Genomic DNA, 24,715 nt, shown 5'->3' on the forward strand with positions numbered 1-24,715 from the left:
ACTTAGAGATGATAAAAAAAAAAATGACTGTACTCACTTGACTAGAACAACATCAGTTTAAAACTCAAGTGTTAGACAAACTTGAAAACATTGTGGCTTTCCTCATATTGCTCAATTCTGTACCTTCATTCCACAGCATGACTGCATTTTTGTACATTAAGAAAAAAAACTATGAATTCTTCTTAAGGGGTCAATTTAACTGGATTGAAGATGGAGAGTGGTACAACCTGGTTCTTTAATATTGTGGGCTTTAGTGTGATTAGGATGTGACTCACTCTGATACTAATACATCACACTCTGTCCTCACTTTTGTCAGGGTCTACTGACCAAAGCAATTAAAAAAAGAAAATTACACAAGATTGATTCATATAATGGAAAACCTGTTGCCAAAAATAGTGAACGTCCACTCCAAATATAGCCCTGACAGTAAAGACTTCTTGCACACTGCCAGTGTTGGTCAGTCATCTTAATATGACATAACATTTTTTCAAATCAACACATTTAAGTATGGAGTCAGGTCAAAAGTGTATATAAAAGAATTAAATTACTTAATATTTGGTGAATTCGGTGAGATGAAGCCTGACTCACTAAGTGTCTAAGACTGGATAATTTCAAGGCAAACGCAAAATGACTCACTGTCATTAGATGAGATGAAATGAGGAAAAAAAAAAAAAGAAAAAAAAAAAAAAAAGGAAAACAGTGAAAACCTGCTTTGCTTGTGGGCTCAGTTAACGACAAGTCTTGTGACAAACACGGAAACACATGAAAATGTAAAAAAAAGTTTATTTACAAATTCTTTCACACTTCATGACATAAACAGCACTTCCTTTTTGTAGGTTTGGATGATTATGGCTCTTCTCAAAAAAAGAAAAAAAAAGAAAAAACTTAAACCACAACAAATTTGCTGCTTCCACAGAGACAAAAACTAAAGCTATTTTACAATTTCACTGTTTTTACAAGAGTAGGACCAGATTTTTAACCTTTGAATGATACACAATTTAAATACTCAAGATGTGAATGATGTAATGTTTTATGCAGACTGGTTCATACAATTAAACGTGGATTTAGCTATAAAAGGTAGCTTTAAAATTAGTAATAGACATTTTAAAGTCTATCCATATACAAGCCACATTGATGAAGTCTTATGCATGAAAACATTCCTCAAGTAAGCCACTCAAGTGAGATCTAAAAACTGAGATGCTTTGTCCTTAGCACAGTACCAACAGTCATTTCATGCAGGAGAAGGTCATTGACCACTAGGACTGTGACAGCTTCCAGCTGGCTCCAGTTAAAGGGGGAACTTCCTTCCGCCGTGACCAAAATGTTACTATACTTGTGGTTGGAAAGTTGAGACCACAGCCATGGGAAGCCCAGAAAAACAATTGATTTTCTCATGGTGCTCCTGCCAGATGTAAAGACCCTAGAAGGCATAGCGTGTTCTGATGTCTTCCAATTTCTTCGACACCTCCGGAGGGGTGCGGTCCAACTCCTCAGAGACACTCTTCTGTTTATGGGGGTCCATGGAGTTAAACTGCTCACACAGGTCTCCATCGATCACATTCTAGAAGCATACAAGCAAAGTCAACGAGGAAAATGACCAATAAGGGACTTAAATAGTCTGACTCTTTGCAAAATAATGGTTTATTGGTTCTCTTTTAAGAGAGAGTGAAAGAGAGAGAAAGTCAGTCAGAGGACAAAACTAAAAAGTCAGAATGTTAGTTCAAAACTGTTTTTATTTATGCGTTTATTTTCATTTTGATATATAAACATTTTCATGCATTTGTTTACTGATTTATTTATTGATTACTTGTTCATTGCCTATGTAATGGCCAATGCTTTGGCAATACTGTACAAGTCATGCCAATAAAGCTAATTTGAATTTGAGTGAGAGATTTTCATTGGTATACTTCAACCTTAAAGGGATACTCCACTTTATTTTTGGAAATAGGCTTATTTTACCACTCCCCCAGAGTTAAACAGTTGAGTTTTACCGTTTTCAAATCCATTCAGCCAATTTTTTGATATTTAGAAAAATATCAGTAACCAGACAGTTTCTGGTCTAATTGACTTCTATAGTATATTTTTTTTCCTACTATGGAAGTCAATGAGACCAGAAACTGTCTGGTTACTGATATTCTTCTAAATATCAAAAAATTGCCCTTTTTTAAAAGTCTTTATTTTGGTTGTACTAGAAGTTTTCCATGCTTGAAAGGTTAAAAAAACTGTTGCTGCGCCTCTATTTTCCAGTCTGTCTTTAACACCGTTTAGTTCTCTAAGAAGCACTATGAAGCTTCCCCTACCAGCGCATTTCCGAAATGTTACACCCCTTAACATAACCACAAGTTTAAATACACTACTAACACAACTCAACCAGGCCTTGCCCACTTTTTTGTGTGTGGCCTTGGGCAGGATTTATTGAAATGGTGAATATTGTGACGTGTACGTCCCCAGAAGAAAACTCAGTCGCAGTATCGGTATCAGATATAAAAAGGGGTATCGAGCCATCCCTGGTTAATACTAAAGCTGTGTAATGTATTAACTGTGTGCTGGTCCTTACCTTCACTGGGAAATAATATGAGCGGAAGCTGAGATGATCACGACCACACAGAGGGGGAAACTCAGAGCGCATGTGCATCTCCAAGTGCTGGAAGAAGTCATGATCCTAAAGACAGATGAGACATACAATTTAACCTTATTCAATTACAAAATTATAATGTGGCCAAAATTTATTCAATGAGTTTGATACCTAAAGTTGCACTATACAAGTCAAGGTCTCAACTTTGATGGGCTGAATGCAAGTGCCCTGATCAGAGGCCTTCACCTCTTCCGTTTTAGTGGTTTTACACTTATGAAAGACATTAGCACTCCTCATGCAATTATGAAAGACCATTGCACATTAGCACTCCTCATGCAAGGACTAGGTAACACTAGTGATTCACCAATGTAAAAATTGTGGCCGATAGCGATAACCAATATTAATATTGTTGTTATGGCCGATACCAATATTTACCGATGTCGATATCTCTGTATAGAAAACACATTGCAAGGATTATGGCTGCACGATATTGGTTAAAAAAAAATGACATTGATATATTTCATTTTTCTGCTATATAAAAAAAACTATTTCACCAGATGACTTGAATTGCTCTATTAGGAAAGAATAAATCATTCTAGAATGACTGGGGTGGTTTTGTCATGGTTTAAGTAAATCCGCATAGGGGTAATATTAACAGAACATTACCTAATGTAGTTAACTAGACTTTAATAAATGGAACCTTATTGTAAAGTGTTTCTGATTTATGTCTCTTGAGTTTAGTGTTGGACAGATCAGTTGTTTTAACCATTCATAAAAGTGAATCGGTTCAAAGGAGTCATTAGTTTGCAAATCGGACGTGTCATTAATGGACCACGGCACACGTAGTGTGATTATCCAGACATTTTACGACATCGCACAAGATTTGTCTCAACACAGAAAACATTTCATCACTAGATTTAATTTTTTGGTTGTTGAAAGTGTGGTTTGTCATCTGAATGTGTGGAAAGCTTTTCAGAGAAGATAAGGCAACATTATTTTAGCACAATTCACTACCAGTGGTAGTACAGAAAAAAACAAACCAAAAAAACTTCAGTCTTCTGACATTTTACCATTGTGTATTCTCAATGTATTGTGTATTATTTGTGTATGAGATAATCAGTCAACTCAATTCATTGATATGCGCAAGGAAGGGGGAGAGAGAGAGCAAGACAGTTGAAGACGACGAGAGTACGCCCGTGAGACCGGGGCTTTCACTCTCTCTGCTCATCTACATTCACTCACAAAAATACGCCTTAGTAAGGCTGACAGAAAACAGCAATTAAGTTCGTCTTCTTGCGCTTGATGTTTGAACTGACAGGAATTGCGCTTGTAATGCATGTACTCATGCAAAAACAAACATCCCCACACTCACATCAAATACACAAATGATTATCGGCCCTATTTTAAAAATCGGAACGATACAAAAAATTGACATTATCGGCGGCCGATATATTGTGCACCACTAGTTAACATTTTAAGGAACTGTACCTCGTGAGAGGTGAACGGCACCAGGATGCCAATGCCTCCCGATAGCGTGGTGTACACCAGAGACTCTGATCCTCCAGGGATGAGGGTGGTTTTCTGGAGGGACAGCAAAGTCTCTCCTATGTGATAGTTAATAATCACCTCAGCCTGTGATCAACAGGGAAGAAAAATGACAGGTATGGATTAAATTGGGTCTTCAGAAAGCATGTTTGGTGTCACAGGCAAGAAATTCACTTCCATATATCGTATTAGAGGTCTTTGCTTGCCTCACGATCCGATTACGATTCACAAGGCGACAATTAGATCATAAAAGTGATTCTCGATACATCACAATGCAACTTTTCCTTTAATTCTTTTATTAATAATATTATATGAATATTCAACATTAATTCTTTGTTATTGAAAAAAAAAGAAAAGATGCAGATAACAAACAATAGAACAAATTCAATAAAGAAACAGTGCATTATTTTTCATTTTATATCTATTTTAACAAACAAGTAAGAAATACAGGACTTGAACAATCAAAATGTAAAAAGTCACTGGACAGTTAATCCAAAAATTGTTTGTTTATAGTTTAACGCCATGCCATCTACCCTGTCTATATTCATGGCAAGAAAGATTAAAAATGATTAAGATAGGTTTTCAAATTTTATTTAAGAGTTCTTTTATAAAATCTTTTCTTAAGAGTTAACTGAAAAACAAAGAGTTCAATCTATCACAGTCCATCAAAATATGCTTAAGTGATAACGGATTGCCACAAAATTAAAAATAAATTGATTATTAAAGCTACAAGAGCAGTGGGTGATTGCCTCTTATCTTTTATTGTTTAATTAACATTAATTGCAGCAGGTTTATTATATTAAGACCTAATATATCAAAAAACAAGACATCTATGAAAAAGATGTTGGATTATTAGACAAGAGAGTCTGTGTGTAGTCTGAAACAGAATTAGATTAACAGATTCAGTAAATTACAATTAAAAATCACTTAAAAAATACTACTATCAGCTGATAACTGATATGGTCATGATATAGTGTGCATCCCTAGTCAAATTCCACAATAATGTTTACCCCAACCCACCCAGTCCTAATTACACATGCTTTAGGTATGTCCGTCAAAGCTAGACGCAAGTCATTGGTGTGCAAATAGGGACTTTCCCTTGTGTCCAACTAAACATTTCCATGCTACTAATCTGCACATAATGATCTCTGGCGAGAGGACAACATTTGCTGCTGAGGTTTCACAGAACAAGAGCAGGGCATGGACTCCAGCCAAATGTTTTGGGGTGCAGGTCTGTGTGTGTGTGCGTGCAGAAGGAGAACCGCAACCGCAAAACCAACCAGACAGACAAAAACAATGAGAAACAAGTGGTTAAGACAGCTCAGTGCCAAAGGTCTTGCGAGCAATTTTCAGGACCAGTAGGACATGGGGTAATGAGTAATGAGGGTAGTAGAAAATTCTACCTTTTGTGATGCTCCATTGAGCAAGCCTCTGTCCCATAATGCCTTGTTCCCTGTGGGGTCCTCGTCAACATCATCGCTGGTATTGGGGGGCAGGCGAACCTGAATATTTTTTTTTGTATGAAATTAGTATGCAGTTTACTTCTGTTGCAAATATATACAGATGACACTTGACAAACAGGTGACAATACTCACAACACAAATATTTCCAAACTTATCCGCAGCAGCCATGGTGTCATAATCGAGCAGGCAGGCGGTTGTGACCCAACGAGGATATGTATCGTCAGCAAAGATGATGAGCTGGTTCTCGTTGCGCCTGTAGCGCACCCAGAATAGACTCTCCTGAACATCAGACACAATCACACGCTGCCCAATAGTGTGGATGCCCGTCACCAAGTTAGGAACATGCTGCAAGAATAAGAAAAGGAGTTAAGTTGAACCACTTAAAAAAAAAAAAAAAGTCAAAAACACAAATATAACCAGGGATGCAAACACATGTATGCTCAAAAAAGACACAGGTAATCAAAGCCCGTGCCCCGCGGCAAATATTCAAATATTTACATTGCCACCAACACCTGCCATCCCTGGCCCACCCCTTTAGGCACATAGGCTATAGTAAAATTAAATTCAGATAAAAGTTGACAATAAAAGTTGACAAGAGGTTGTAACATTAAATCAGAGCACAAAGGAATTGTAATTTCTGCTATTATCAATGTAATCTATTATCAAAATATTTATTAGTAATACACTGGAAATTTAATTAATAGAAATGTGAATATTTGGTTAGTATATTGATTTACGGTGTGTGCTCCTAAATTTTCTGGTTGTGCCCCTTAAAATTCTCAGTTGGGGACCACTGTTCTCCTAGTGAAAAGAGTTAGTCTGGAGCCCTGCAATGTGTACATTTTTAGGTATTTTATTATCTAAAATCAATATTTTTATTCATAAATATGTCCTCAATCGTGTACAAATACCTCTACCAATTATCTGACTTATCCTTGTAAACGAAGAATTTATAATCTTTATATACATGGGACGGGTAGGTCCACAGTGGCTTCCATGTAGTTCCGTCATCTTGAAAAACTATAATAGCAGAGAGGGACAAAAAGTACTAGGCCAACGCGTTTCCACAATGAGCCAGCAGAAAACTGAAGGAGCAGCAGTGAGAGGCGCTTTTCAATGCCCTGGCAAGTTTCACAGTCAGTAATTCATACTGTAACATTCATTTGTTCGTTGTGTCAAGTTGCAGTTTGTTTAAAATAACAAACCTGTTCACCTGAGGGAACACTCCATGAAGTGCTATTAGAAGACATCCTGTCATAGCTTTTTGGTACATAACGGTTACCGTAGATACAAAACGCATTTGAAAAAGCGAGGCGGTGGAGAGCACAATTAGTTTGAATGCAAAATACCATTTCACCGCTTCTACACATTGTCCCTTTAATTTGAACATTGCAGTGAAGTACTCTACCTTATAGCAACTGTCAAACTTTGTGGTCTAAACTTCTGTTTCAATGTTTGTCATGTGGTCATGCATCAACAGCAAGTACAAGAGTTGTCACTTACATGACTTTTATATTATTCAAAGCTTTAAGGGGAAGAAAATCATTTCCTCAGAAAGAAAAAGTGATTCTGTGACTCCTCACCTTGTTTTCACACTTGCGGAGAAGTTTCTTCTTTCCCAAGTCATAGATGCGCAAGAGTTTGCCCACTCCAATCAACACTCGTCCCTGAAAGGGAGCGATAGCCAGGGGTACATCCTCCACAGGTGTCTGTCAATCAGAACCCATGTCTTAGTTCAAATCTTGTTTTAGAGGAAGTTGATGAACAGAAATGTACCTTTCAACATATGGTTATGATATGCAGCTTGATCAAAGCATCATTAAAGATTTAACTGGACCATAAACATTCAAACACTGCATTTTTGGGTCGTGGACTAAACACCTACACCATAAAGTCAAATTTTGTGATTTGCTAAGCATAAATGGATTTCATGGGCACATTTAAAGATTTGCGGGGATTTCCACATTCCTGAGCCCCTAGCTAACACATGAGACCAATCAGTAGTTTCATTGCAAGTCACTTCCTGCTTCACTCACCTTGTGTAAAAACTCCAGCTTGTCCCCACCTCCAGTTAGCCGATAAGTATAAATATATCCTCCACCAACGGAGCGTGGATTTAGTATCATATCTCTGGCAACGCCCACTAACACATACCAGTCATCGCCTCCACCGGAAAAGCGACATATGGCCACACTGCAAAAAGACACATGTGAAGAGGAAATAAGATAAGAGAAATAGGTGGGACATGGAAGAGACTAACTTAACAGCAGAAAAGCAAAGTCCACGTAATGCTGTCTGTCCGATACTTCCCCTTTAATCCATAACTCAGCTTCCTCACCTGAAAGCTGCCTCGTTCTGCTCCAGCTGCACCAGATCCAGTGTATTGCCCTGGATGGGGTTGATCATGCGTACTAGAGAAGCCCACTGCCCAGAACCTGCTTTAGGTGCCCCAAAGATGGCTTCTGGCAGGTTCTCATTCAAGAAAGCTGCTGCCATTTCTGCAGCCAGCTCTCTCTCATCTTCCCCCGCTGCCTCCACCATTTCCTGTAGAGCAAGAAAAAAAATTATTTATACGATGCAATATGGCTAAAAATAAGTGTAAACCATTACGTGATTGTTTAGAACCTAATGTTCAAATCTACGTTATTAATTAGCTGCTAACAGGAGTATCACTGTTCGGAAATGGCTGTGGGTATTTGCTACCATTGAGACGTGAAAATCAGTGAGCTCAGGCTCTGGTGTAGGTCACCAAGTTTAAATTCATCCCAAAGGAGTTATGTGGGGTTCAGGTCTGGGCTTGTGAAGGCCAGTTAAGTTCCACCACACCAGAACCACTAAATCATTTCATATACAGGGCCATTGTCATGCAGAAATAGACTAGTGCCCTCCATGAACTGTTGCCACAATGTTGGAAGCACAACATTTTCTAGAATTTCAATCTATGTAGTAGCATTAAGATTCATATTCACTGGAAATAAAGGGCCAAACCAAACCCTTTAGTTAACTTCATGTTAAGAAATACATTCAGAAGCAGTCATTTTAGACCACAGTTGTGGACTGTTTATTCTTACAAGATATACTGATGCAGTCCTGCCAATGTTTGAGTCTGATTTAACTTTGAGGGACCACCACAGTAACCACGGCTTGCACATTTTACAGTATTTGTCACTTTTACGGATCGTCAACGTGGAATTACCCCTGCAAACATACGCCATGATGAGGTGGCCGCAAAATAGACATGACTGACAACTAAAATTTTGTCTCAGACAATGATTAGACTGGGAAATGAGTGTATGTGTCAGACAAGAAGATAAAGGAACAATAGATGGAGATAAGGAGAACATTTTAGAGGAAAGGAGATGAAGACAAAAAGCGTTGAAAATTCAGTAATTTACTCACCCTGTTATTCCAAACCTGTGTGAATTTCTTTCTCCTGCTGTACACAGCCATGTGATCAGCAAAAGACAAGAGGAAAACCTGAACACGCTAACTGTTGGGGGCGTGGTCAGGTTGTCCTCCATTTTTGTCTTTATAAAAATATTATTTATTATAAAATTAACAAAATATACAAGATTTGATGCAATACATTCTTTTGTAATGTATTATTTCATGATTATATATTAGATTTATTTTTACATGTTATAATAAAGTATTAATAGAATTCTCATTAATAATGTTAATGATCATCATTAGTTATTTTTATTTTATGTTACAGAACAATAATAAAATGTATGATCATTTCTTTCTTTTCAAAAATTTTGGCGTGAAAACAGCAAAGACACCTTATCGCTGGCCTTTATGGTTAACAGATTTCTAAACGATCTTCATGACAAATGTTATAAATATAAGCGACTCAAACAGTACTGTAGCAGTACCGTTACTCTGAATTAAAATTGAAAACGCAGTGCTGTAACAGTACTCTGAAACATGCAGAACAAAGATTATTTATATTCTTGTATAATTTTATATTTAAACCGTTACGTGATTTTCCCCCCTAAACCCCCTGAGGCGGGATTTCCGCTGAACTGGTTTGAGGGAAAATAAATAAATAAACATCAACAGTTGCGATTTTATGATCGTACTAAGCCATTTCAAATTCTCACCACCATGCAGAGTAGTTTGCGCGGCGCCGTCAGAAGCATTAAATGCATGAAATAAATGTATTAGAAACTTAACATTTTGCAGTGTATTTAGTAATTGTTTAAGGCCATTTCACAATTTTAAATCATCATACAGTAACCACACCTTACCAAAACCATTTCTCACATTTACGCAATTCATGTGGGACTTGTGGGTCATACTATTCAGGGTGGAAATCCTACAAAAAAATCTGATCCCTGAATGGTATTTTTTCCCATACCATAGAAGTGAATGTGGCCCCATTCACTAATTACCCCACAAAGTTTGGTTACCCATATTCTTAAAAATGCATATTTTCGTTTTCAGCTGAAGAAATAAATTCATAAAAGGTTTGAAAAAACTTGAGGGCGAGTAAATTTTAATTGTGATTTTTGGGTGAACAATCCCTAAAATGTTGCCAAGTGAAGGCCAAGTTCACTGACCTCAGCCATCTGCTGCTTGCGCTGGGCTTTGGTAGCTTCAGTGTAGGCATTGTGGTCTGTCTCAATCAGGATCAGGTTGTTCGTTTCTGGGTGGATGACAAACTTGCGAGGTGTATACTGCAGTGGGAATGCCACCTGGTTGAAGACGGCACCCAGTTTCTCAAGAGCTAAAATTCTGAGGGAGAGATGGATGGATGGATGAGAAGGTAAACCCACAATGCAATCAATTTTAAAGAGATAAAAAAAAAACACACACACATTTAGACATCAGTTAAAGATTAAATTCAAGAAGCCAAAACCTATTTTCTATTTCAAACCATGTAGATATAAAAGAGGTCTCTAGAGAAAAAAAAATGGCAACTGATACAGATCTCCTAAACAAACAGGAAATGTTTCACTGACTCTCACTGATTTCACAGAAAGTTTAGAACCAGCATTTGCTTCATTTCCACACATTTAAGTAAACATTTACTTTTAAAGCTATATCCGAATATCAGATCAATTGGTAAATTATAAACATCAAAGGATTAAAACTACTGGAACTGACATCTATGAAACCAACCACAATATGCTTGACATTAATGTCCACACAAATCTGTGACACTTTAAAAAGTTCAGATTATGGACTGTATACACAGTAGGAGTACATGCGTTTACCTCAGTGTGTTGGTGGAAATGGCGACAATACCCTCAGGACACTGTTCAGAAGCGAAGCCTGATGCATACTCTAAGGTTTCATATGACAGGGGGGTCAGGTGGAAACGAGACTGGTATGAGTAACTCAGCCAGGAACGACTGGACATGGCCAGAACCTGCGCAGTCAAAGATCACATGATGATCGGTAAATTGGCAAGCTGTGCAACACTGCAACATAGATAAATAGCAGACATGACTCACAGCTTCTTGGCCCTGCATCCGGACTCTGAAAAGCTTGACGGGACGAGAGCCGAGATACCGAGTTCGAGTATCGGACAGGTCCCCGGTCACTGGATCCAAAACAGTACGCAGTAACACTCCGTTCTAAAACAAAGAGGTGATTATAGCAGGAAGAATGACAGTCCAGGAAATTAAGGTCATCAATTAACAGGAAAGTGAATCATATTGCAGTTCTTTTGGCCTCCTTTCACAGGCTTTGTTCCAAATAGCACAATTGAAGTGGTCTTGTGATGTTCACGGTGAGCAAAGAAAATGCCCCATTCGCATTTTTAGATTGACAAGGTTTTAGGTTGACATGTGTGCCTTCCATTAAAGTCAAGATGAAACAGAGGAAACAAATCTTTTTCATATTACAATTCACATCTGGCTGACTATAGAAAAAGTAGTACTGCTACATTATCCATCAGTTGTTGATTGGATGCAAGCAGATCTGAATGAGAGCATGCAGTCAATTGTAAGAAAGGGCAAGGTTTAAGCATACTAAATGATTTGAGAAATTTTGCATATACCAGAGAGTAGAAAAAAATGAGTATGAAATAAAACTTAATATTTCTTGGAATCAGCAGTTGAAATAATTTCAAAAAAGTTCTGATATTAGAATAGAACTACATTGAGGTAGCTGCATTCTTTTGAAATACCAATCTCTACTGTAACATTCAAAAATGTAAAATGACGGGATTTAAACTTCACAGTTCAAAAACCAGTTTTTGAAAAAAGGGTTTATATATATATATATATATATATATATATCAGTCTAATGTGTGCATTTACTGCACTATACTGCGTTTATGCACCGCATGTATATAGCATCATAAGGTGGATTTTGTTTATTGTTGAGAAAAACAGATAGGGAAGCCACTGGATTGGTAATATAAAGGGATTCGGGTCCATTCCCAGCAAGAGCAAGCAAGAGTTTCTTACCTGCAGGCCAATGTTGAGGTATAGGAAGCCGATGGTGCCCTTTTCTCCTAGTTCATCTTGTTTTTCAACTCCACCCATCTCCACAATACAAAGAGACTCCGGCTGGGCGGGAAGAGCCTGCATACTCAATGGCTGCAGACAGTCCTGTGCAACAAAGATTACAAACATCACACACAGAATTTGTACAGCCAGTGCTCAGTGTGCAGTGACTAGAATCCTTGTTTGATGCCAAAATCAGCTGGCAAATAGCAACTTACAGATGGATCCAAGGAGATGATACGAACAGTATTGTCCACCAATCCAACTGCCAAGAAACGTGAGCGCTGTTCACCAGGTGGCACATTTGCCAAACTCATGCACACCACATCTGCAGACATCTCCTTCCTTTCGGTGTATTCATTTAGCTGCCCGGACTGTAAAGAGAGAAACAATAATGGAAAGACAATCAAACAAAAGATGAAAATTCAGGTGATTACGAAAGACAAATGACCACAGACATACCGGGTCCATCTCAAAGTAGACCAGTTCTCCTCCGGTCAAGGCAATGACCACCTGCCTCTGATTGACAGCACATCGAACGATTGTTTTCTTCCCTGGAGTCTTCCATTCATTCACTCTCTTATCCGCACGGATGTGACGGATCCCATCGGGATAGACCTTTACCCAGCAAATGAAAAAAAAAACCCCAATCAAATGAGAAAATAGTGTAATATTTTGTAAGCATAATGGTTTTATCTACTTGTTGTGCAAAAAACAGAGATCAGTGTAATTTAACAAGCAAAGACAAAAGGTTCAATGGAATATTGTTCATGCATGTTGGTCAGGGAGACGTCGCTCACTTGCACAAGTGCATCTTCCCCAAGCAACGAGCAGGACAGGGTAGGTGTTGTGCCCAAGAAGCCAGAGTCTGTTACTTCTTCCACAGTCTCTCCAATAGAAAGCACCAGGGTGGCATTAACGAAAGACACAATGATGTAGGCATCAAACTCATCTGTGAACAGGAAACCCACAATGTTGAAACAATTCTTTGGTTGGAAACTCTGCCACATATGGGCTAATTTACAACCATAAATGCAAACCAATACTACAACATAACAAAAAAACGTCACTCGAAACCCATCAGTCATTATGAGCAAATGACAATTTTCATTTGTTTTTAACCATCTCTTTTTGTAATGGTAAATGAACAACACGCAGTGAATAAGGCCCTATTGAGAATGAAAACATTAGTCTTGAGAGGTAAGAAAATTTCTGCAAATTCAAAATGAAACTGATTCCCTCAAACACACCGACCACAATATAAACCTTGCAGAGCTCAGGCTGCACGCACAAGCCAAAGAAATCTAAAAGCAAATCACATGATTTCAGAGAAATATCTGGCCGACAAGTGGCAGTTCCTGAAGGCCCAACTTGCGCTGTGCATGCCAGACAAATATTCCTTGTGTGTTGATCCAGTAGAATACGGCTTAGTTTTTCAGCATGCTCTGACTTGTAAGAACTTCATGCTTCAAGGGGAGAACCTAGAACACACTCATCTATGCATGTAAGCCCTTTAATCTTACGAAAAGAACTGAGCATCCAGAAAACATTATGTGGACCTGCAAAGGGTTTAAATGCATTCCTACAAGTGACTTTAAGAATGATGCGTCTAAAATCACCACCTTTTTTTCAGAGAAACATTTGCAGAAAATCATTTCAAACAAGTTTGCATAGTTCATGAGCAAGCACACACTCTACATAAGAGGTCGACCGATTCATTGGTTTTGCAGATATATCGGTAATGATGCAGAACGGAGACCACAAGCTGCACAGAGAGCGCTTACGCTTCTGATGTGCTTAAAACATGACAGCGAAACAGTATGAATGCAGAATACTACAGTCCATGTTGCCATTTCATTATAAAGTAATTACTTTGTTGACTAGATGTTGCATTGGCAGAAAAAGTACAGATGTATGTTTGTCGTCAAGGCTGTGAGGACTACCTCAACTTTAAACAATGTGACAAAAACACAAGCACATGTGGTCCAAATATTTAATGTCGCAATTGTTACCATAAATTTGCATTCAGCTGGTCACTTTAATGCATTCATTAGCCAACGAAGGTGCATATTTAAAGCTAGTCACGCGATTGCTTTTCTCAACATGGATGTGTTTGATTCTCATTTGACTCTATTCTTCATCACCGCAAAACATATTGTCTTTTTGATTAGATAATCATCAAGTGTTCTAATATAGAAGCAAATAAGAGAGAGACCATACATGTAATGTACATTTATGCAATTTTAATGCTCTGGCCATTGCAGATATTTAAAGATGGCCATCTTTAAGCATAGCAGACTCTTTGGATTTATATGAAGTGGTAACACTCTACAATAACAGACCTGCCAACCTTTGGGTTCTATAAAAAGGAAGCTCTACCAGCTTCTATAAGATAGTTATTGCACGGAAACTTGCTGAAAATGCCACACAGAATGTTTCTTAGTAAGCTACACAGTTCTAAATATTTATCTAACAGTCTTAAGTTACCCATTATCCTGACCTGAGCTAATTTCCTGAATCAACCAACTCACATTTCTTTTCTTTCTTTTCATTCATGATGACATTAGTCACCTGTTGTTGCTTCTGGCGTATCATCAGTGACTGTCACGATGTATTTTTTTTTACAGTCTATGGTCGCAACCGCCATGCCTGCTCATTAGAAATTTCAGTGAGCTATTTTACACAGGCACGGTCCTGCTCCTCCCTCGTTTATGATTTTTAACCACATGCTGTCTATACAGGAAATTACAGCCATGGGTAGGACATCATCCCACACTTCATGAACTTGCACTCCATGCTTTCACCAAAGACGATAACGTGACGTATAGATCTCTTTCACACCGTGTTGCCAGGACCCGCCCCGCTCTGCTTTTGATAGGCTTGTAACGTGTTAGATCTGTGCTCCTCTCATATGATTGGTAGGTGAAATCAATTGACTTAAAAATATTAAACCACATACAAGTTCACATCCACCCCACCCCCCCCTCCCACTTTTTTTTTATATTCAGTATCCATTTTAAAAATATCAGTTGATTAATCGGTTATCGGCACGTACAGTTAAATCTAAATTTCGGTATGGAAAAAAAAATAAAAAAAAATCCACCATCGGTCGACCTTTACTCTATATGAGCTGATCTCATACCTTCTACATGTCTCCTGACAGTCCACACAGCATTAGGGTTACCAGGCAGTTCAGAAACTGCCATTTCTGACACCTAGAGTAAAAAAAAAAAAAAAAAACCACAAGCACAAGCACTTTAACACATCAATAGTCTCTGGAAAAACCTAGAATCTTATCTGTTAAAACCGCATTAATTGCGTAGGTTTTATTTGATGCAGGAGGTGTCAAATTTCCATTTAGCAACCATGTTGTGAGAATTGTGACTCCTGGCATCATCACAAACCTCCAGTCCATGTCTCAAAACTCTCAGTGTAGATCGGGGTCCTCTGCCACATGCCACATACAGCTGCGGGGTATCTTCATTAGCCAAATCAGCAATCTACAGAACAATAAAATCATTAATAAAAAGACTTAATAAATAAACTCTGTGGGTTCAACACTTCCTACAGAGGAATCTGTTCCCATCATTACATTACAAGAACTGATGTAAAAAGACGGGGGAGTGGGTGAAGAGTCAGAAGCATTCACACGCTCAATTACCCATACTGATGTCTGACTAAACACTTTGCAATTTGGTAACGAGAAAATGGCAGTTCAATACACCACAGTCAAAGAACTCATTCCTTTCCAAACATCTGTTCTCATGCCAACTTAAAATCCCACTTCCCATCAGTAATTCCCAGCTTGAGTATGAACATCAGATTTCAAATGCATCACTTTCACACACCTGGCAGGACATGATGGGGGAAAGATTTTCTTGCTCGTCCACTAGCACAAGGTTCTTAAGGGGACGTGGTTGAAAAAAGAATGTGTCTCCTTCCTCCAGAGGCATAGCAGAAGAAAACTCAGGTTCCTCATCATCATCACCCAAGTGGGCAATCTGATACAGGTAGCTAACAAACAAAAAGTTTTAGATTCAGACTTCCAAAGAACACAACCTGTCCAACAGTACTGATTACTGAAAAGTTTAAGGTTAAACAGAAAAGGAGAAGTATGGCTACATTCAAACTACATAGGTTTCAGGTTACTGAAAACTACTGCTTCCATACATTCCACCCTCTTGTTACCAGCTTCTATAAGCTAGTTACTGCACTGAGACTTGGTGAAAATGCCACCAAATCAGAAGTATTCAGTTATTATTAGGGCTGCATGATTTGTGGAGAAAAAAAATATCTAATTGCGATTATTGCGGTTAAAAGTGCAATTTAAAATGTGATTTTGTTTAACCAACTGAAATTAAACATACACACACATATACAGTTGTGGTCAATTAATGGCACCCCTGATAAATATGATCAAAAATGGCTGTAAAATTGCATGTTTATCCTTTTGATCTTTCATTCAAAAAATATAACTTTTCAGACATGTAAAGTATCACAATATAATAAGAGCTAGTGCACAGATCAGATATCATAACAATCTCATCAAACAGTCAGAGAAGAGACATGAAGATAATCATCATTTCTGACACACTGGAGAACATTACTATTTCAATCTAAAGCTTGGGGTCCATAATATTTGTTTTAATTACATACATCTCACCTAAATGTTTGCTCACTCATTTTATTTGTGTTTTTACAATGGAGTGTTTTTTTACTCAAGAGTTTACAAAACACAAGGAAAACCGATAAAATAAAACAAATAAAAGCACAAATAAAAACAGAATAAAGAAAAATGAAATAAGGATACACTAGTATTCAAACGTAAAATAACAGTTTTTAGTCTTGATATAAATTAAATGCATAGGCTATTAATCCTGATTCCTTTATTAACATTAATGACACACTGCTGCTGTCACTTTATAAGCGAATGCACAGTTCTATTATATTGTTACACATCAACTGCTTATGTTTAAGACATAACATTTTACTCAAGCTGTATGTAATGCGGATTTACATGTGTGCAGAGAAAATGTCTCTCAGAGAGCGCGCAAGATGAGACATTTTACTTGGTAAGACTTAAGATGTGCGAATGTGGGGTGAGAGAGAGAGAGAAATCACTCATGCTGCTGACACGTTGCTTTTTCAAATGCTATAAAAGTTCTAAGCGACTCAATCTTGCAAGTACTTTTAAAGTTGTAGTAACTTTTACTGATCACACTGTGCATACATTTATTAAATGAAAAACTGCAGCCTTTGTGATTTTTTAATAGCAATTTTGGTTTGATTTTTACTGTTTAATCGTGCAGTCCTAGTTATTGTTAGGTGAGTGATAAAATGTGCAAGATATAAAAGTGACTTACTGGTTTCCAAATTCTGAAGAAACAAACAAGAAGCCAGTCTTCAAAACACACATGGCTGTGGCCACTGGAATGGTATCGAAATACTTCATCCTGATCTCGGTCACCTAAAATATGAACAGACTATGTAATCCAAATACATAGCATCTCACTTACCAGCATTTCAACCTCTCGTGTGTGTGTGTATTCTCACTCTCAAGTTCAGTGGAAACTCAATGTTATATTACAGAATTCAGTCTGTAATATTGAGTTTCATTCAGTCAGATATAGAAATTGTATTGCAGGTGTGCAATTTTAAGCAGTTTTGTTTTTTTACTGTGGTTTACACACTTTTCTCTGCAATGCAAACATTTGTTTAAAGGGTTTAAAGATTGTATAACGTAGGAACATTGACTGTTCACTGAATAATATTTGCTTAAAAGTAAATGTTTAGCATCAACTGTGTGTTCAGGTAATGTCAAATACTCATATTTCTTCAAAGCCTTGGTTGAAATGTTCCACGTCAACCTTTAGATGGCATTTTATTGCACTCTTCAAAGGAGGAAGTTAGAAATTCTGCCTTTCCGTTTTGAATGGAACAAGTATTTGAGAACCATTACATTTTCACTTGCTTGAAAAACCTCTATGCCCAAGAAGTAAAGAAACAGATGACAGTCACGGTCATTAGCTCTGTGTGCTCACCATCTCCTCATCAGTTTCCAGTGTAACCTTGAAGATGTCACCTTGTTCTGTCTGGGCTAGAAAGAAAAACATGGATTTGGTCTTGTGGGTAGCAGAGCAGACAAAGATCATGCCCCTCTCAGGATCGTCCAGGTCATTCTAAAAAATGCAGAGAAAAAGAAAAAAGTGCTGTGGTCACATCTCACATCAGTATAATCTATTCTACAAACACAATGACTGAGAACTAAACAACCATACAAGGTCCAAAACGAATATTATGATCAGAGGTCTTAATGAGTCTTCAGTTCAATAGTCAGAGAAGAGACATGAAAAGCTCATCATTTCGATAATAGCCGTCAAGCTGCGATTTAGACACCAAGTTGATGTTTAGTGTATTGTGCCCAAACGGATTGATGCAAACAGGCAGACGACACAAACTCACCCTCCTGCGTGGGATTGGGCAACGGATGTCCGGCTGGTCACCAAAGTTTTTGTAGGTGATATAGTTCTCAGAGCAAATGAGCACACCGCTGGGACCATCCGAACCTCCCGGAACTACAGCAGACAGGGGAAAATTGTCAGATTAACATAGAAACTTGGCTAGATTTTTCTCCTCTGAAAGCAAAATTTCCCATAAGTCCATGAAGATCAGATATCATAACAATCTCTTCACCAAACAGTCAGAGAAGAGACATGAAGATATTCATCATTTCTGACACACTGGAGAACATAACTACTTTAATCTACAATAGCATTCAATATAATATTATCATTTTTTTTTTTTTAAGAATCCTCTAAAACTGATTAAAAATACAGTAAAAACACTAATATTGTAAAATATTACATTTTCAAATAATTTCCATCATTCAGAAATCATTCTTAAAAAGCTTATTTGGTGCTCAAAACATTTTAGAATTATCAGATTAATTATAAGGTTGAAAAAGGTTGAACTGCTTAATATTTCCTTGGGAATTTCTGTGTTTTTAAGGATTTTTTGATGAATGGAAAGTTCAAAAGAATAGCCTTTATTTTGAAGTAGAAATCTTTTGTAAAATTATAAACCGTTAGTTTTGATCAATTCAATAAATATTTTCTAAAAAGTCGTTTCTTTCAAAAACAATTATGCATTACTGAAAGAATCACTTAAAAGCAGGTGAAACAAGTGTTAGATAAAGGTTTTGCAACACGTTTGAAACAAGTGTTCGGTAAGTGTTCTGTTAAAGGTATCGCAACACATTTTGTGAATTCTTATCCAACAAGCATATCTATCTTGACATTCTGAAGGGTCCGAACCTGTGATGAGGAAGTTGCCGTGTTCTTCCAGTGCCTCACTGTACTTGCGAACGACATGGTTGAGGCCCAAGTCCAACTCATAAAAGGTCAGAGTCTGCTGTGTGTTTGCCGCAGCTTCTCCGGTGGGATCATTATCTGCCTCCTGCAAAACAAATTACAACTATGGGTTAGAGACATAAAGCACTAGTATTTGAAAAATCATGAACAAATTAAGTAGCATTAAAATTGGTTACATGCAAATACACCTCAACCTTTAAGACCTAACATCCAACACAATATTTGACGGACATCCATATAGACTACTAAAAGATATTTCTGCAGTGATTATGACAGGACTGTTTAAAAAAAAAAAAGTTTATTCCTTTATTAAAAGAAACTGTGAAAACTGATTTAAAACTTAATTTCATGCTTCTAGAAGTTAATCATCTTGATTTGATCTGTATAAACATTTTAATTTATATTAAGTTCAGATCATATCGCAATATTTATATTAAAGGACAACTCCGGCGCAAAATTAACCTTTGGTCTAATTACACATTGTTACCTAGTCAACCGTTATCTGAGATTTGTTTTCATGATTGCCGAATGTAAATAGTTTTATCTCTAAAAACAGTTTAGCCTATAATGCTAGTATAACGCTAGTATATAGGGCATAGAGTAATGACAAATAAAAATCGCTTGTTATTACCACTAACAAGGCTCAAAATGGCCCCACACCAACACGACAGCATAACAAGGGTCCCTACATACAAACCGAAGCATTGAGAACTTTGTCAGTGTCCATACAGTTTAATAAGAAGATATTTTACACACACAGTCAACTTCGCGAATACAGGAAGAAGCCATCTTTGAAAAATAGTCTCTACCAGTCTATCTACGAACACCGATCCATGTGCGCTGGTGAGATGTGAATAAGGTGATGAGGTGAGCGCGAACAGTAGGCTACTTGTACATATTGAAGAGAAGAAAACGGTTCGTGTTGTTCGAAAACAACGGACCGTATGAGATTCTGCACAGTTCAGCGCACTTGGATCGGTGTTCGTAGATCGACTGGTAGAGACTATTTTTCAAAGATGGCTTCTTCCTGTATTCGCGAAGTTGACTGTGTGTATAAAATATCTTCTTATTAAACTGTTTGGACACTGACAAAGTTCTCAATGCTTCGGTTTGAATGTAGGGACCCTTATTATGCTGTCGTGTTAGTGTGGGCTATTTTGAGCCTTGTTAGTGGTAATAACAAGCGATTTTTATTTGTCATTACTCTATGCCCTATATAGGCTAATATAGGCTAAACTGTTTTCAGAGATAAAACTATTTACATTCGGCAATCATGAAAACAAATCTCAGATAACGGTTGACTAGGTAGCAATGTGTAATTAGACCAAACGTTCATTTTGCGCCAGAGTTCTCCTTTAATGTATTACTTTAACTACCATTCTGCAGCCCCCATGGGCAGTTTGCTCTAGCTCCAGTCCCTCTGGCCAAAAACCAAAGCATGAGAATGGGTTCTCAACTCTGGCCCTCAAGATCCACTTTCATGCAGATTTTCAGCACAAACCCTAATCAAACAAACCTGAACAAGCTAATCAATGTTTTCATAATTACTAGATAGGTACAGGCAGGTGAGTCAGTCAAGGTTGGAGCGAAAACTGCAGGAAAGTGGGATCTCGAGGGGCAGAGTTGAGATCAGATGATTTTTCAAGAAGGATTCTGACCTCATAGTCCATCTCCAGGCAGGCAAACATGGGGTTCTCAAAGCCCACGTCCACACCAACCACATGGTAGACAAGTGTATTAGCCTTATGGGCCTCTAGAGGGGAGGAGATGGTAAGGCGGGCAGCTGCATCTCTGTTCAGGATGTATACCAACTTCTGCTTTTCTGTGGCACCTGGGAGAGGAAAAAGTGCATAGTTCAAATTATTAAACGGGTTACATATGAAAATGCTGCTTTATTGCATTTGCTTTTCAATGCATATTTTGATTATCAGCTTTCTAGTTATACCTATCATAACAGCTCTGCCTTTTGGGTCCACAGCGAGGAACTGCCCAGGCACGATACGTCTGCAGCCACTCTTGCCAAACGTCTCTTGGTGGATCTTTTCAAACATGTTCTTGGAGGGATGGTACTCCAGGATCACAATACGTCCAGAGTCACTCCCCACCACAACATAGTCTAAAATTACATAATGAGATCCATGAAATTAAATTTTCTACATATGAACTATGCAAAACAACAATTAGAACCAAGTGTCTCACCTTTAGTTCCACCTGTTAGCCTGAAGGCCATGAGGGACCGGATTACACCAAACACCTCCATAGTAAGCAGAGTGTGGACCTTCCCTGTGTTGGCATCAGGACGCAGCAGTTCCAGGATTTTCCCACGGGAAACAACAATCTCCTGCTGTTTAGTTCCTAGTAAGAGAGAAACACCACTTAGGATTTAAACATCATGCTTAGTCACCATGAAACCAAAACTGACAATTTCTGTTTTTTAAAGGGATTTGTAGTATTTATTATAAAAGGATTACCCCAAACACATCATTATTATCTGAAAATCCATGCACCCTCATAATATTTAATCAAAATAACTTCCCCTCCAACTTGCAATGACATATCTAATGACATGTTTAATGGCGCAAGGGCGAAACAACCTGTCAATCACATAATCCGCAACAGTCCAAAACAATTTCCGGTGAGCAAAATCAAGCCCCGCCCTACATTCTTCTTGTTGGAGATACATATCATAATAAAGTCAACCCTAATTCAATCTCAAATTTGATACAGCAATAATTTCTCCAACAAAATATAAGTAAAGCACACTGCTTTTAAAGTCCCCATGTGGTGAAAAATCAAGCTTTTAATATTGTTTATCTATGTGGAGTTTTTAATATGCTTTTAGACAAACCATTTGCAAATTCACAAGTCAGCACCATCACTGAGTATTTTCTCTTTAAAACTGCTAGGGCTGGCCAAAACTTTTATTTTGAATGCGATTAATCGTTGAACAGCCCTAAAAACTACAGAGAACTGAAGACATTCTCAAAAATGTCATTTGAAATTGATGATGTCACAAACTACCTTGTAACTAATCATGTCAACGTGATCATTCAACGAGTGGATCTCTGAGCTGGTGTGGGTGAGTGGAAGCAGAGCAACTTTGCACATTCATACTGTAGAACCGCTTATACTAAATTAGGCAAGGGTGTAGTTACATTCAAACTATTTTAAGGCATGACGGAAAAGGAAAAAAAGTTTAAATGTTATTTTGTTGATCAAATGAGTTAAGGGATAAAATGATTGACTACAGGGGGACTTAAAGAAATTACCCATGACTCAGTGTTGTTCAGTGACGTACCTGAGAAGTTGCCATGGATGGCATGGGAGATGCCAGTTGCCCGCTGCAGGGTCAGGTTGTACAGAAACATGGCTGCTGTCACTGGACCTGAGGCTCAGGACAAAGAGCTAAACCAGCACCACCTACAAGCATATGCCAAAGAGATTAAGTACCGAAGTAAACAATGGTGAGGACAGCAAAAAGACTGGTTACAAAGCAATAAAAGGAGTTTTTTTCCATCTAGAAACTGTATACCTAACGTTACACCTACGTGCTGGTGTGCGGAAATTATAACTTACGTTACATGACGGCATTCAAACTAAATTTAGGGTTAACATGTATTAATAGACCCAAGTCAAACCACATTTGTGTAAAACAAACTGAAAACTGCATTTTGAAAGCACAATAAGCTAAATGAGTGTTCCTGTAGTAGTACTTCATGTAACATACTAATTTACTGCCAACGGCACTTGAAATTGCAAGCGCTAGTCAGTCCATTCAGCATTAGCTAGTTGGCTAACAAACTTTGTGAAAATAAAGGTTATAACTATAATTTACGAACACAGATTTTAGTACGATTAAGCAATATGGGTTATTCTGGAATCGTACGAAGCATATTTACCGAAATAGCAACCAGGATGTTGTAGATTTCAATCAGATGAGAAACTTATATTTTTCATTGGCCTTGGTCGCTCGTTATTTCAAACGGCGCTGAAACGACAGAGGGCCTCCTAGTTCTGTGGCGCATAGAAGTGTTGTCCGAATATGTGCCTGAAAGGAAAGATCGACCTCAAAAAGATTTGGTAGAAACGTTTAAAAAGCACTTCTTCTGTATTTCTCTTTTATATATTTCTTAGTTTTATGTTATAATATTTGATTTGATTATTTTGTTTTTATTTAATGTCTTTTTATAAAGCCTTGTATTTTATAAACCCATTTACACTGAGTCTAGCATCACAGACAGAAAAGGACTGTACAAGCTTAAAATTGTATACATTTACCACGGTAACCATTTTTTTCGCCTAAGTAACAGTTAGCTACTGCAGTCCCCGGTTTTGGCCATGTCTTAAAAAATATATATAGGTATACTTTTTTTCTGAATTATTCGGAAAGCTTTTTAAAACTGTTCTAAGGAGCTCCCATAATTATCTAACCATGATATTTTGGTCAAAACTGACAGCCATTAAAAAACCGTAACCAGTTTCTTCCGAAAAGAAGGTCGCCGAAGTTTCAATGCTGCCTATCGGAATTATAATTATAACTACTAGTGTCCAAGTTTAAACGTTGGACATGAACATTCAAGACAAGATTTGAATGCGATTAGTTCGTAAACACGACATTAGAAGTGGGAAGTAGGAAATTTCCGACTGCAAGAAGTGAAGGCAGCTCCCCCTCTCTCCTCCTCTCTTTGGGTGTGCGTGAGACGTGGTTGTGTGGAAATCCCAGAAAATAACCACATACCGGCAAAATGTTTCATTCTTTCCATTACAGTATGAAACGATTATCAAATGTATATCACTACGCTACCACTATTTATGGTTAGAAATCGCGAGAGAACTACTAGCCTACCGTCATGCGTTTGACTAATAGTCTTAACCATTTATGGCAATATGTATTTAGGCGTAATATTTAATTCTAGTTGATCTAGTAATTATTTTATTCTAGTTTAATGTTTCTCTTTTTTAATTTAATTTATTACATTTTAATTCTATTTTTTTTAATTAGGCTTTATGCATTATCACTGGCACCTATTTTTTTTCCTGCCAATGCATTGTGTTTTATTTTTGCATTGGCAATATTAGGCCTATATGTAAAACAATCATGACAATAAAGTTTTCTGGACTGTAATATATATATATATATATATATATATATATATATATATGATTTCTTATCACAACTTTTTTTTTCTCTTGTCAGATCAACTTTGAATCTTACAGAGGCAACAGTTTGTAGACCTGATCACATTTTTTTATCTATTTTTGTCTGTCATTTATGACCAAATAAAATTCGATTAAAAAAAAGTG

At 37.5% G+C, this 24,715-nt stretch overlaps 1 protein-coding gene and 2 non-coding genes across 3 annotated transcripts; all 3 read right to left on the bottom strand.

Annotated features, from left to right (window-relative positions):
• Positions 1 to 765: 765 nt before the first annotated feature.
• Positions 766 to 23,469, bottom strand: sf3b3 (splicing factor 3b, subunit 3). Its single transcript, XM_039692066.2, has 27 exons — positions 23,311 to 23,469; positions 22,710 to 22,831; positions 21,611 to 21,766; positions 21,357 to 21,527; positions 21,070 to 21,242; positions 19,355 to 19,496; positions 18,504 to 18,616; positions 18,083 to 18,220; positions 17,405 to 17,508; positions 15,890 to 16,055; positions 15,446 to 15,541; positions 15,184 to 15,256; positions 12,842 to 12,993; positions 12,504 to 12,659; positions 12,260 to 12,415; positions 12,003 to 12,146; positions 11,043 to 11,165; positions 10,803 to 10,957; positions 10,146 to 10,320; positions 7,922 to 8,127; positions 7,620 to 7,776; positions 7,167 to 7,292; positions 5,716 to 5,928; positions 5,524 to 5,622; positions 4,064 to 4,207; positions 2,558 to 2,662; positions 766 to 1,561 (listed from the first exon to the last, which is right to left on the bottom strand). The coding sequence occupies exons 2-27, from the start codon at positions 22,777 to 22,779 to the stop codon at positions 1,421 to 1,423; spliced, it is 3,654 nt and encodes a 1,217-aa protein (XP_039548000.1). The 5' UTR covers positions 22,780 to 22,831; positions 23,311 to 23,469; the 3' UTR covers positions 766 to 1,420.
• On the bottom strand, positions 16,557 to 16,633 carry LOC120494327 (small nucleolar RNA SNORD111). Its single transcript, XR_005625844.1, has one exon. It is a non-coding gene; the product is annotated as a small nucleolar RNA SNORD111 (small nucleolar RNA).
• LOC120494326 (small nucleolar RNA SNORD111) lies at positions 18,703 to 18,780 on the bottom strand. The gene has a single exon (XR_005625843.1). It is a non-coding gene; the product is annotated as a small nucleolar RNA SNORD111 (small nucleolar RNA).
• Positions 23,470 to 24,715: the final 1,246 nt, after the last annotated feature.

Source organism: Pimephales promelas, chromosome 10 (assembly GCF_988280905.1).
Source record: "Pimephales promelas chromosome 10, fPimPro1.hap1.1, whole genome shotgun sequence".
Lineage (NCBI taxonomy): Eukaryota > Metazoa > Chordata > Actinopteri > Cypriniformes > Leuciscidae > Pimephales > Pimephales promelas.

Bases quoted from the DNA above. Each gene is read 5' to 3' on its own strand.
- sf3b3 (XM_039692066.2), bottom strand. From the start codon at position 22,779: ATGTTTCTGTACAACCTGACCCTGCAGCGGGCAACTGGCATCTCCCAT. The intron at 12,147-12,259 runs GTAAGTTGCTAT...TTTGTTGCACAG, and splicing joins TCATCTCCTTGGATCCATCT to GACTGTCTGCAGCCATTGAG. The intron at 2,663-4,063 runs GTACAGTTCCTT...ATCTGTCTTTAG, and splicing joins TGCCGTTCACCTCTCACGAG to GATCATGACTTCTTCCAGCA.